This window comes from Schistocerca nitens, chromosome 1 (genome assembly GCF_023898315.1).
Source record: "Schistocerca nitens isolate TAMUIC-IGC-003100 chromosome 1, iqSchNite1.1, whole genome shotgun sequence".
In the NCBI taxonomy this organism is placed as follows: Eukaryota; Metazoa; Arthropoda; class Insecta; order Orthoptera; family Acrididae; genus Schistocerca; species Schistocerca nitens.
Genome location: NC_064614.1, coordinates 137,125,731 through 137,138,061, shown reverse-complemented (window position 1 = coordinate 137,138,061; position 12,331 = coordinate 137,125,731). Strand labels below are relative to the sequence as shown.

Here is a 12,331-nt window from a genome sequence, read left to right as displayed (position 1 = left end):
GCTTAAACAGGCCCCGCTAACATGCTGGGTCCATGGATTCATGAGGTTGTCTCCATACCTGTACACGTCCATCCGCTCGATACAATTTGGAACGAGACTCGTCCGACCAGTCAACATGTTTCCAGTCATCAACAGTTCAATGTCGGTATTGACGGGCCCAGGCTAGGCATTAAGATTTGTATCGTGCAGTCATCAAGGGTACACGAGGGGGCCTTCGGCTCCGAAAGCCCATATCGATGATGATTCGTTGAATGGTTCGCACGCTGACACTTGTTGAAGGCCCAGCATTGAAATCTGCAGCAATTTGCGGAAGGGTTGCACTTCTGTCACGTTGAGCGATTCTCTTTAGTCGTCGTTGGTCCCCTTCTTGCAGGATCTCTTTCCGGCCGCAGCGATGTCGGAGATTTGACGTTTTACCGGATTCCTGATATTCACGGTACACTCATGGAATGGTCGCACGAGAAAATCCCCACTTCATCGCTACCTCGGAGACGCTGTGTCCCATCGATCCTGCGCCGACTGTAATACTACGCTCAAACTCACTTTAATCTTTATAACCTGCCGTTGTAGTAGCAGTAACCGATATAACAACTGCACCAGACACTTCTCTTATATAGACGTTGCCGACCGCAGCACCGTATCCTGCCTGTTTACATACCTCTGTATTTGAATACGCATGCCTATACGTTTCTTTGGCGCTTCAGTGTAACTTTCTGTGTAGCCACCGAGCCGCAGCTGTTTGCGAGTTACTAGATCAAGTCGTTCGGTGGGCTTATTAAAAAGAAGTACTACTCGCCATAATGTTTCATGATATTCACGAAACACGTCACACGGAGTTTAAGTACGTACAAAAATCCCACTTGCAAACACCTTCCAGACATTCACCATAACGTTCAAAACTAAAGCCGCTTCACAAATTCGTTAAAAGAACCGATAGGATGTAAGATTTCTTTCACCCTAAAACAAAAATTCGCGAGCAGCGGTACCACATTGGTTTGTAGAAAAATAAACTACAAAACGATTCCCAGAGATACATTCAGAAACGCAGCACGAAGCACTACCACAAATCGCGGGAAAAGCTTAATTCCTATTGGCGCGTAATTTGGTCAGCCAATCGGACACTCATATACTCTCGGTAATTCCTAAGCCCTCCAGTGGCATTACAGAGAGCAATTTATAAAAGGAATTCTGTATTTGCGAAACCAAATTTAATTTAAATAAATTAAAGCATAACTTAGCCACAGAAATGAATTACTATTTGATTTAAACTCGAATTTCTCTTCTGGCTGCTTTTATACAAAAACGTGCACACTAGAACATACGTCTCATGATTCATAAAGCATAACTTAGCCACAGAAATGAATTACTATTTGATTTAAACTCGAATTTCTCTTCTGGCTGCTTTTATACAAAAACGTGCACACTAGAACATACGTCTCATGATTCATGATAGCACAAGAACTTTCGCACGCTAACATTTTACATAGTTTTAATAACATAAAACATACACACAGCACTTATGGCGTCCATATTTTCTCTCACTTTCTCCACAACTCTCACACAGCGAAACATAATTATATCAGCAGCTATTGTATTGACACGAAATAAAAGTCTACAAAAGTAATTACTATGAACTGACCATTTTTGTGGCCTCGAACAATATTATAAGTGAAGCATTTAGAAGCCTTAGCTCTGTTCTGTGGTACCGGACAATTTATTGTGATTTTTAGCCAAAATTTTGAATCTCCAAAAGTACTGAAGGTAATGATCTGAGATCTTTTCAGTACTGTTGTAGTATCAATAAAAGCCAGGAATATACAAAATAACTTGTAAGACTTGCTCAAGCTACTATATAGGAAAAACTGGCAAGAATTTTCAAATTAGATAACTCGAACAAAAAAAATGGTTCAAATGGTTCTGAGCACTATGGGACTCAACTTCTGAGGTCATTAGTCCCCTAGATCTCAGAACTAGTTAAACCTAACTAACCTAAGGACATCACACACATCCATGCCCGAGGCAGGATTCGAACCTGCGACCGTAGCGGTCTCGCGGTTCCAGACTGCAGCGCCTAGAACCGCACGGCCACTTCGGCCGGCATACCTCGAACACATCAACTGTTACAAACATAACTAATTTCCTAAATCAGTACACAAAAAACACTGGTTACCCATTCGAAAACATAGGTGATCTTAAGATACTTCACCACTTCCAAAAATCTTGTACAATGGATTTAATGAACGAACCTGAAATATTCGTGCACTGCAAAAAGCAAGGAGAAAAATTCTCAGTGACAAGCTAGACAGTAAATCAGTTAATTTCTTCAAATTTACTGCAGATTTTCATACATATATACATTTTCTCATTAGAAAGAAAAATAAAATCGATAATTTAGAAGAAGGGATCGGTTGGTAGGACATGTTTTGAGGCATCAAGGGATCACAAATTTAGCATTGGAGGGCAGCGTGGAGGGTAAAAATCGTAGAGCGAGACCAAGAGATGAATACACTAAGCAGATTCAGAAGGATGTAGGTTGCAGTAGGTACTGGGAGATGAAGAAGCTTGCACAGGATAGAGTAGCATGGAGAGCTGCATCAAACCAGTCTCAGGACTGAAGACCACAACAACAACAGGGATAAAAAGTACATTTTATTATATACAACCTTATATACACACATAATATAATCCAAATCACTGTAACAACTCTGACTGCGTAGGAACTCATTGTGAAGCCACTGTGTCATAGTATGTTACCTGAATGTACTGTAAACTAACAGTGTAACTGATGATTTGCAAGTCTGTGATATTTGGTACAATGGAGGAGGCACAATACCTGTAAGTTAACAAACAAAAGTACCATTTTTAACATTAGCATTTAAAAACCCTCAAAAATTCTTTTTGGTCGATTTTTCGATTGCAGTCTAACCTCGAAAAGACGCAAGAGAGATAGAAAATCACATATGCAAACGTCACCAAACGTATTCATTTAACAAATGCACAAATGCATTTGAAAATGGAAGTGAATTCTCGAAACGCTTTGCGGTAAGCAGCAAAAAATAAGTAACTGGTGAAGTTTTCATTATTTATATTAAAAAAAGACTGCTCTCTCCCGGCAACGTGATGAGACACTCATAGATCGTGTACTTCAATGCAGGATGGGATGACTAGGAATAATTTGCTACAACACATTATATTAAGACTCACGAGCCCCCTTTTGTAATGTCCAGGGGACCATTATGAATCGCGGCGATTTCCACAGTAATTATTGTCTTTGAACAGAGGAGTCATTTGTGTACGTCTCACTTCGTATTTCTTTCAGTTACCTTCTGCACTATACTGCAGCAATTCTTTCTATGTATGGCATAAGTTTTTTCGAGCTATGATACTTCACAGTAACAATGAGGCGGCAGTTACTTTGGAATTTAAGTTTTGCATGTCACTGTAGATTGGAGTGACAAGGCGTGAGGCATTCGTAGCTGTAATCGCTTTTAAAGCATTGTTAAAAGTATCAGTATTGTTGTTGTAATTATTATTATTGCCGTTGTTATTATTGTAGCTATTGTTTACAGATATACAGTTAAATGGATTGTTATTCTATTTATTAGCATTATTATTGTCATATTATTATTATTATGTTATTGTTTATTATTGTCCGTTATTGCGTCGTATCACGCCCCCGTAATACACTGAATAAAGTCGTATGCCGTCTATTAAAGCATAAGGCCCAACCTTGTAGGGATTAGGCCTACTGAGCGGTACCAGATACTCGGAAAATAACTCGGAAAATAACTCGGAAAATAACTACATGAAAAAGGATCATATTAAAAGTTCCCATGCTCACAGTTTTATTTCTATTTGACATGAATTCAACAATCGTCCTTGTCTAAAACTTCAATCAAGAAGTTGTAGAATAACACTTGTTTCACGGACGGGAGAAATCGTTTTTCAATGGACCACAAACCAGGTGAAAAAGTCTGGTTTGCGACAGTGTATTTCGAAGACAGGTGTTGATTCTCTTCAACGGCGAAAATGATCTTTCTGCCGAAGCCCTGGTTGCAGGAATGGTTACAATTAATTTCATTAGTCCTAATGCTTCAAGTAATGTTGCACTGAGACCAGGGAGGTGAGGTATTGACTCCTTCTAAATACTGGCTGGTTCCGGAACTCGTATGAAGTATGTTATTGCAGATAGTTCCGTCCTTAGTAGAGGGATATCAAACTGTCTGCGGTAGGTTACCTTAAAGGAATTAAATGCAGCCTCATGGAAGTTGTCTGTTTATTGACTATACTTTTCACAATTCATAAGTGAAAGAAACTCCAAATTATCAAAGTCAGCGCACCTGTCAGTGAAGACGCGAGAGAGTATCAACAATTTCACAAAATAAACGACGGTGCTTCTCTGTGAGTCACATCATTCCATTGCTTCTTTTTTTGGAAGCTCACTATCGCTTTCTTCTGGATCGATTTTGGACCACATTTCTTCAAATTTACCACGAAGTTCCTGCAACTCAATCTTAAACTGGCCAACATTCTTGAAACAGTATTTGAAGTCAGAGAGTTAGTTTTCAGTATTTTGAAAAGAGCTACTGACTAGGGAAGTATACACGAAAAAACATAAATTAAGAAATTGAAACTAAATTGCTTACGTTTGGGTTAAAAGCCTTTGACACACTCCCGTTGTTTCGCCATCCCACTGATTAAGATTATCTTTGATAGACCTGAAAAGTCCTTCGAGCTGAGTGTTATAGTTCACCACGAACTCGATTAATCTGATGTTGTATAACCATCTGGTGTTGGATACTGAAGGAAAACGGCGCTCGATCGGTTCATCCAATGAGTTGCATTTTTAGGCGATTTGGAGAGAAAAGAAACAAAATCAGAAATTGTCTGCAAAAATATTTTGCTCTCCTGCATATGTTCAACAGACTGTTTCAGTACTACATTCAATTTAAAAGGATGGCAATGTATGAAAAGAACTGAGGGGTATTTGCCTCTCGTAAGTTTTTGTACCCCATTATGTTACCCAGCCATGACGGTACAGCCATCCTATGTCAGAGCTACAAGTCTTCTATCATAATGAAATTTACTAACGCAGTCAATCGGATGCTCCACTACGCTGTCAGCACTTCAGTTCTCAATGACATCAACAAATCCCGAAAATCTCTCACACACTTCGCCAGGAGTATAACACACGTCGCAGGTCCGCCTGCTTATATCGCCGCCGTGTTACCGATACCAACTGGCATTGCTCACAAGCTTCTTCTTGCCATATATTGGTTACTTTGGAGAGGAAATATCTTCAAAACTCCAGTTTACACGATAACACTGGCTCGCCATGTAGGCGGGTTAGGTATAAAGGATGTGCACAGTCAGTCTCTTGAGGTCTTCATTAATAGAACCTCCAAAATAATCAGCAGCAACCAGACTGGGATATCCAAGAGTCTATTCACCTCACTAATACATCAGGATGTGAGATCGCCAATCAACGCTGGGCGCATCAACCAACAGCTGGGATACGTCCTCGTCCACTTCACGGAAATCAGTTACCTGCACCAGTTGCCTTAACATTTTAGTACCTTTACACTTTAAGTTGAACTGACAAAGAGACAGCAACGAAATCTGATCGAAAAGAAACACCCGGATAAAACATGGAAACATATATGGGCGAACATCACCAACCCCATTCTGACGTCGGGCATAGCTGCTATACGGTATGACATCGTAAATGAAAAGATCACAACAGGCAAGAAGATGCATGAAATTAAACTACGCCCTACATCATGCTGTAACCATTGTCACCTTATAGACACACTGGCTCACACCTTCGTTTGTAGAGAGAACATAGTGGCGTGGAACTGGACGAGGAAGGCGCTATCGATTATTAAGAGGACTTCAGAGTATGCGATCACTGTGGACGATGTGTTACACCCGGACTGGCACATGTTCCCCGCCGCGAAGAACAGCAGTTATACCTTGCTCCTCGGAGAATGCGCGTACTGCGTTCTCACGCAACAACATGAAGACCTCAAAGCATTCATTTTGTATATTACGGAGCAACATCATAATTTGAAATTACATCTTAAGTATAAACAGCTGTTCCAGAACTTTCTTATTTGCACTTTGCCTCAAAACTAAGGGTCATTCCACATTGTATTACTTCATGTTCGGAAAAGCAACTTGCACACAGTTGAGGAGCACAAGCGCGACAAAGCCACATGCACACACGCCAGTCAAGATAACTGTAAATACTCAAAGGAGAAATGCTGTGTAATTTGTTGGAGAAATCTTTGCTGTGCTTTTACTTTCGTTATTTTAAACTGACGATTGCATATTGCTGTGAAGTAAATCTCATTTCCACATGGTGAGAAGCTACCACCACAGAAGAAGCAACTTTCCTTCCTTTTCTTTACGTTTATTTGTTATGAATAACACTTATGTGCAACATTCACTTGGATATTAAAAGAAGAAACCCACGACATGAATGTGATATCCTCCCTGTATTCTGATGCACCCTAGCTGCGAAAAAGGATCCTTCACAGTGTGACGCTGAGAGTTCAGAAAAGATAAACAGAGAAACCCAAACTCGGGAAATTAGTGTGAGGATACATACCTGACACGAAACGGAAAACCAAGAAACTACCCTTCGAGAAGAGCAACTTGAAGCATTTTCTTAAAAAGCGCTTATTTTCTGATATCTCGCAGCAATGGCGGCTGTCGTTCCTTTTTTAACAATAGAAGTACACCTCCTTTGAAAATATGACCTTCCGTATTCAGCCGCGCGGGGTAGCCGGGAGGTCTAGGCGCCTTGCCACGGTTCGCACGGCTCGTCCCGTCGGAGGTTCGAGTCCTCTCTCGGGCATGGTGAAACATCCCCTTAGAAAAATTAAGAATGACAGTGCTGGTATAGCTCTTACGTTATTGGATTTTCGCCGGCCGCGGTGGTCTCGCGGTTCTAGGCGCGCAGTCCAGAACCGTGCGACTGCTACGGTCGCAGGTTCGAATCCTGCCTCGGGCATGGATGTGTGTGATGTCCTTAGGTTAGTTAGGTTTAAGTAGTTCTAAGTTCTAGGGGACTAATGACCACAGCAGTTGAGTCCCATAGTGCTCAGAGCCATTTTTTTTATTGGATTTTCAAACAGCTGAGCAAAACTGAACGTACTCAGACATTTCTCTCTTTATTTATTCTGATCAACAGTAAACTGACACACAATATTTTGTTTTAGCCCAACGCAATCTGTCTTTCAATAATACCTACAAAAGAATGGCCCTGACTAACAATAATGTATATCTTTCATGAATCACTTACCTCACAAAAATCTTCGTTACTCAAACTACTGCAATACAGCGTGCGCCAAAACTGCCAGCTAAACAAAAGATTCAAACTACTGAAGGCACTAACTACTGATAGTCATACTTAGCAAATGAAAGATTTTGATGGAGAACAAACAATGTGTTAATGTTAACAGTGTTCAAAAGCCATAATACATATATCAGTTCATGACATCTGATCTTACAAATTTCGTTCTTCTGACGGACACACGTCCAGATCGTCCGCTCTCAAAACACTACCATCACTCTCCCCACATCCACCTCTGCTGGCGGCTCACCTCCAACTGCGCAACGCTACACGCTGTTCACATCCAACTGCCCGACACTACAATAGCGAATATTCCAACAATGCCAACCAGCCACAGATTGCACATAGCACAGTCAGTGATTTTCATACAGAGCGCTACGTGGCGTTAACAACGTAAAAACCTAAACAGCCTACTTACAATGGGTGTGTGTGTGTTGTTCTTAGTGTAAGTTAGTTTATGTTAGAATAAGTAGTGTGTAAGCCTAGGGACCGATGACCTCAGCCGTTTGGTGCAATAGGAGCTTATCACCAGTTCCCAGTTTCCTTCCGTATTCAAGACTACTAGAAAAAAATCATTAGTAAAATCACGGAATAGACAACATTGTTAAACAACACAGAACGCTAACAAGCTAGCGATGTTATTTACAATGCTGCGCTCTCGCAGGCGAAAACGATAATTCAGGCTATTTATCACTGAGAGTTCGTGTGTTGTACTGCTCACATACAATTATTGTCTTATTACTTCACAATAATTGTACCTGCAGCTTCACTTGAACCTTCATGATCATGCCTTTCAGATGTGTAGCTGCCCATAACGCAAACCAGACTCCGTGTTCCGTGCTCGACTTTGCAAAATGCAGACGCTGGGGTGTACCTGCAGCTTCACTTGAACCTTCATGATCATGCCTTTCAGATGTGTAGCTGCCCATAACGCAAACCAGACTCCGTGTTCCGTGCTCGACTTTGCAAAATGCAGACGCTGGGAGAGATACTCCGCAACCACGCCAGCGATATGATAATGTATGCCAAAAATCGTGAAAGAAATACAATATAAAATACACTACTGGCCATTAAAATTGCTACACCACGAAGATGATACTCCGCAACCACGCCAGCGATATGAAAATGTATGCCAAAAATCGTGAAAGAAATACAATATAAAATACACTACTGGCCATTAAAATTGCTACACCACGAATATGACGTGCTACAGACGCGAAATTTAACCGACGGGAAGAAGATGCTGTGATATGCAAATGATTAGCTTTTCAGAGCATTCACCTACAACGTGCTGACATGAGGAAAGTTTCCAATCGATTTCTCATATACAAACAGCAGATGGCCGGCGTAGCCTGGTGAAACGTTGTTGTGATGCCTCGTGTAAGGAGGAGAAATGCGTACAAACACGTTTCCGACTTTGATAAAGGTTTATCGTATCGCGACATTGCTGCTCGCGTTGGTCGAGATCCAATGACTGTTAGCAGAATATGGAATCGGCGGGTTCAGGAGGGTAACACGGAACGCCGTGCTGGATCCCAACGGCCTCGTATCACTAGCAGTCGAGATGACAGGCATCTTATCCGCATGGCTGCAACGGATCGTGCAGCCACTTCTCGAGCCCCAAGTCAACAGATGGGGGCGTTTGCAAGACAACATCCATCTCCACGAACAGTTCGACGACGTTTGGAGCAGCATTGACTATCAGCTCGGAGACCATGACTGCGGTTACCCTTGACACTGCATCACAGACAGGAGCGCCTGCGATTGTGTACTCAACGACGAACCTGGGTGCACGAATGGCAAGACGTCATTTTTTCGGATGAATCCAGGTTCTGTTTACAGCATCATGATGGTCGTATCCGTGTTTGGCGACATCGCGGTGAACGCACATTGGAAGCGTGTATTCGTCATCGCAATACTGGCGTATCACCCGGCGTGATGGTATGGGGTGCCATTGGTTACACGTCTCGGTAACCTCTTGTTCGCATTGACGGCACTTTGAACAGTGGACGTTACATTTCAGATGGGTTACGACCCGTGGCTCTACCCTTCATTCAGTCCCTGCGAAACCCTACATTTCAGCAGAATAATGCACGACCGCGTGTTGCAGGTCCTGTATGGGCCTTTCTGGATACAGAAAGTGTTCGACTGCTGCCCTAGCCAGCACATTCTCCAGATCTCTCACCAGCTGAAAACGTCTGGTCAATGGTGGCCGAGCAACTGGCTCGTCACAATACGCCAGTCAGTACCCTCGATGAACTGTGGTATCGTGTTGAAGCTGCATGGGCAGCTGTACCTGTACACGCCATCCAAGCTCTGTTTGACCCAATGCCCAGGCGTATCAGGGCCGTTATAACGGCCAGATATGGTTGTTCTGGGTACTGATTTCTCAGGATCTATGCACCCAAATTGCGTAAAAATGTAATCACATGTGAGTTCTAGTATAATATATTTGTCCAATTTATCATCTGCATTTCTTCTTGGTGTAGCAATTTTAATGGCCAGTAATGTAAAAATATCGGTACTCGATAATGCCATTTTGATATCGATATATCAGAGATAAAAATGTCGCCCTCGCTGTGTGTTGCAGTGCACGGGCGAGACGACGGCGTACATCGTGTCGTTCGGCGTGGCGGCGTGGCTGCTGCCGCTGGCCCTCATCTCGTGCTGCTACTGCGCCATCTGCAGGGCCGCCCTCAGGGCCAAGGGCGACGCCGCGCAGGGCCACGACGGCCGCCACACGCACTCCGCCAAGCGGCGCACCGAGCTGCGCCTCGCTGCAGTCGTCAGTAACTCGCCTCTGCTTAGCTCAGCAGTTAGCTTACAACGGGACATTTTGTACTTTTTTTGTCGTACATGAGGTTCACTGCTGAAATATTACTCCCCCGAAGCAAGTCTCAAAGATTCTGAAGAAATTCGATTTTTAGGTCTACTCAGAGTGTATAATTCACCAAAATATAAAATGGGCCCCGTGGTTCTGTGGCAGAATGATTGTCTGCCAAGTGTGCGTCCCGGGTTCGACTCTCGACCGATGCAAATTTTTAAACAAAGTGCACGGTCCACGGGCGTTACCGTGAAGGGCAGTATACATCAACAATCCTCGGTAGCGTTCGAGACTGGTAATCGCAGGTTCGAGTCTCGTTTCGGTCATTATTTTTTTCCTTTTCTGTCTAATTAGAATAATTAAGTCACTTATACATTCCCTCTAAGACAAAAAATTCGACACGCTACGAATACGAGGGAAATAGGTACATGTGACGCACACGCGCAGAACAAAAAAATCACATATTCAGAAAAAATTATCATTTATGCAAGAGAAAGAGCTGTGCAGCAAGTTGAAAAAGAGATAGAGTGATATATACGTGCGTATGATAAACCCTTCCCTCAAAAATTTTTCTCTTCTTCATACTTGCTCTGTGTTACCCCAGATGACGTGTCACTGATGTCATTTGTAGAAAGACTGCAGTACACGTGAGGTGCCTATTTGCTCCAACCTCCCCGAGTGGAATGCATAAGTTCTATGGAATGTTCAAAAATGGCTCTGAGCACTATGGGACTTAACATCTATGATCATCAGTCCCCTAGAACTTAGAACTACTTAAACCTAACTAACCTAAGGACATCACACACATCCATGCCCGAGGCAGGATTCGAACCTGCGACACTAGTGGTCACGCGGTTCCAGACCGAAGCGCCTAGAACCGCACGGCCACACCGGCCGGCTATGGAATGTTCACCAACCTGCAGTCTTCCACAGTTGTTGTCCCCTGTGCAGAAAACTGCACGTAGGTCATGAATATGTTATCTTGAGGCTGTAAGAAACTCTTAGCGAGGAACTGTTGTTTTAGAAATGATTAAGTTTCCAATCAGTTTGCTTATACAGGATGCCAGTCGCTTTTTATTGGCAGAACACGAGTGCCTCTACAATTACGTTCCTTTTGAGAGTCACAAATGATTTTTATTTTTCAACAAATTAATGAACTCCATATTTCCATAATTAGTGTCACACTGTTCTCAGCTATATGTCTAAATAACCATACAATGCTAACAAAGTCTTAAGTTACGTTGGTCGTGAGAGACTACGTGTCTGTCTCGCGACACTGCCGAACCATCTCTATTCACAAATTAGACATTGCAAATTAAGTTGGCAATATTGTTGTTATTTCCTTCCTACCTCTTTCACATCCAGTTTCCTTTCCATTGCTTGCAACCCAAATATTCATGTATGTGTCCCAGTTGCTTCATCATCAGTGGGAACCCAGAAAGTCTGATCGATGTAGTGCTACACAAGACACATGCTTTACTTTAACTGAAATGCTGCAAATCTTTTGATTGTAGCGTTCTACCTGTCGGTAGTGCTAGTGACGACTGTGGGTATGTTTACGAACAACACAACAGCAACACATCTGGGCCAGACACTGGGGTGATACAACGCTTCTGAATGTGTGTGTAGATGCACTGCGCAGTAACTGGTGAGGTGGCTGGGTTGTAGCAGATGCCTCGCTCGGCCGGCAGGTGGCGGGAGTGGTGGGGCTGTGGTTCGTGTCGTGGACGCCGTACGCAGTGGTGTCGCTTCTGGGCGTGCTGGGCCTCCACGGCGCCATCTCGCCGCTGGGCTCGATGCTGCCGGCGCTCTTCTGCAAGACAGCCTCGTGCCTCGACCCGTTCCTGTATGCGGTGACACACCCGCGCTTCCGGCGCGAGCTGGCAACGCTGTTGCGGCGGCCGCGGCAGCTGCTGCAACGTCGCTGGCACTGTGGGTGGGCGTGGGGTCGCCACCGGCCCGCCGGCCACCACGGGGGTCTGCGATTCTCCGCGGCGCCCCCCTGCAGCCTGGGCCCACACAGTGGCTTCCACACTGGCGTCTCGCACCGGCAACCCTCCGAAACCAGTGAGGTAACTTACCAGCCACCTTTTTTTTTATTTATCATGACGTCACACTGTGGTGTGCGTACTGTAAGACCTTCGGTACAC

The 12,331-nt window shown here is 43.5% G+C and overlaps 1 protein-coding gene across 1 annotated transcript in view; it reads left to right on the top strand.

The window, feature by feature from the left end:
* Positions 1-12,331, top strand: part of LOC126219282 (opsin, ultraviolet-sensitive-like) — a 177,596-nt gene that overhangs the window by 153,555 nt on the left and 11,710 nt on the right. Inside the window, exons 3-4 of the mRNA XM_049942148.1 lie at positions 9,948-10,142; positions 11,873-12,253. Coding sequence (XP_049798105.1) covers positions 9,948-10,142; positions 11,873-12,253 — 576 coding nt within the window. The remainder of the gene's footprint in view (positions 1-9,947; positions 10,143-11,872; positions 12,254-12,331) is intronic.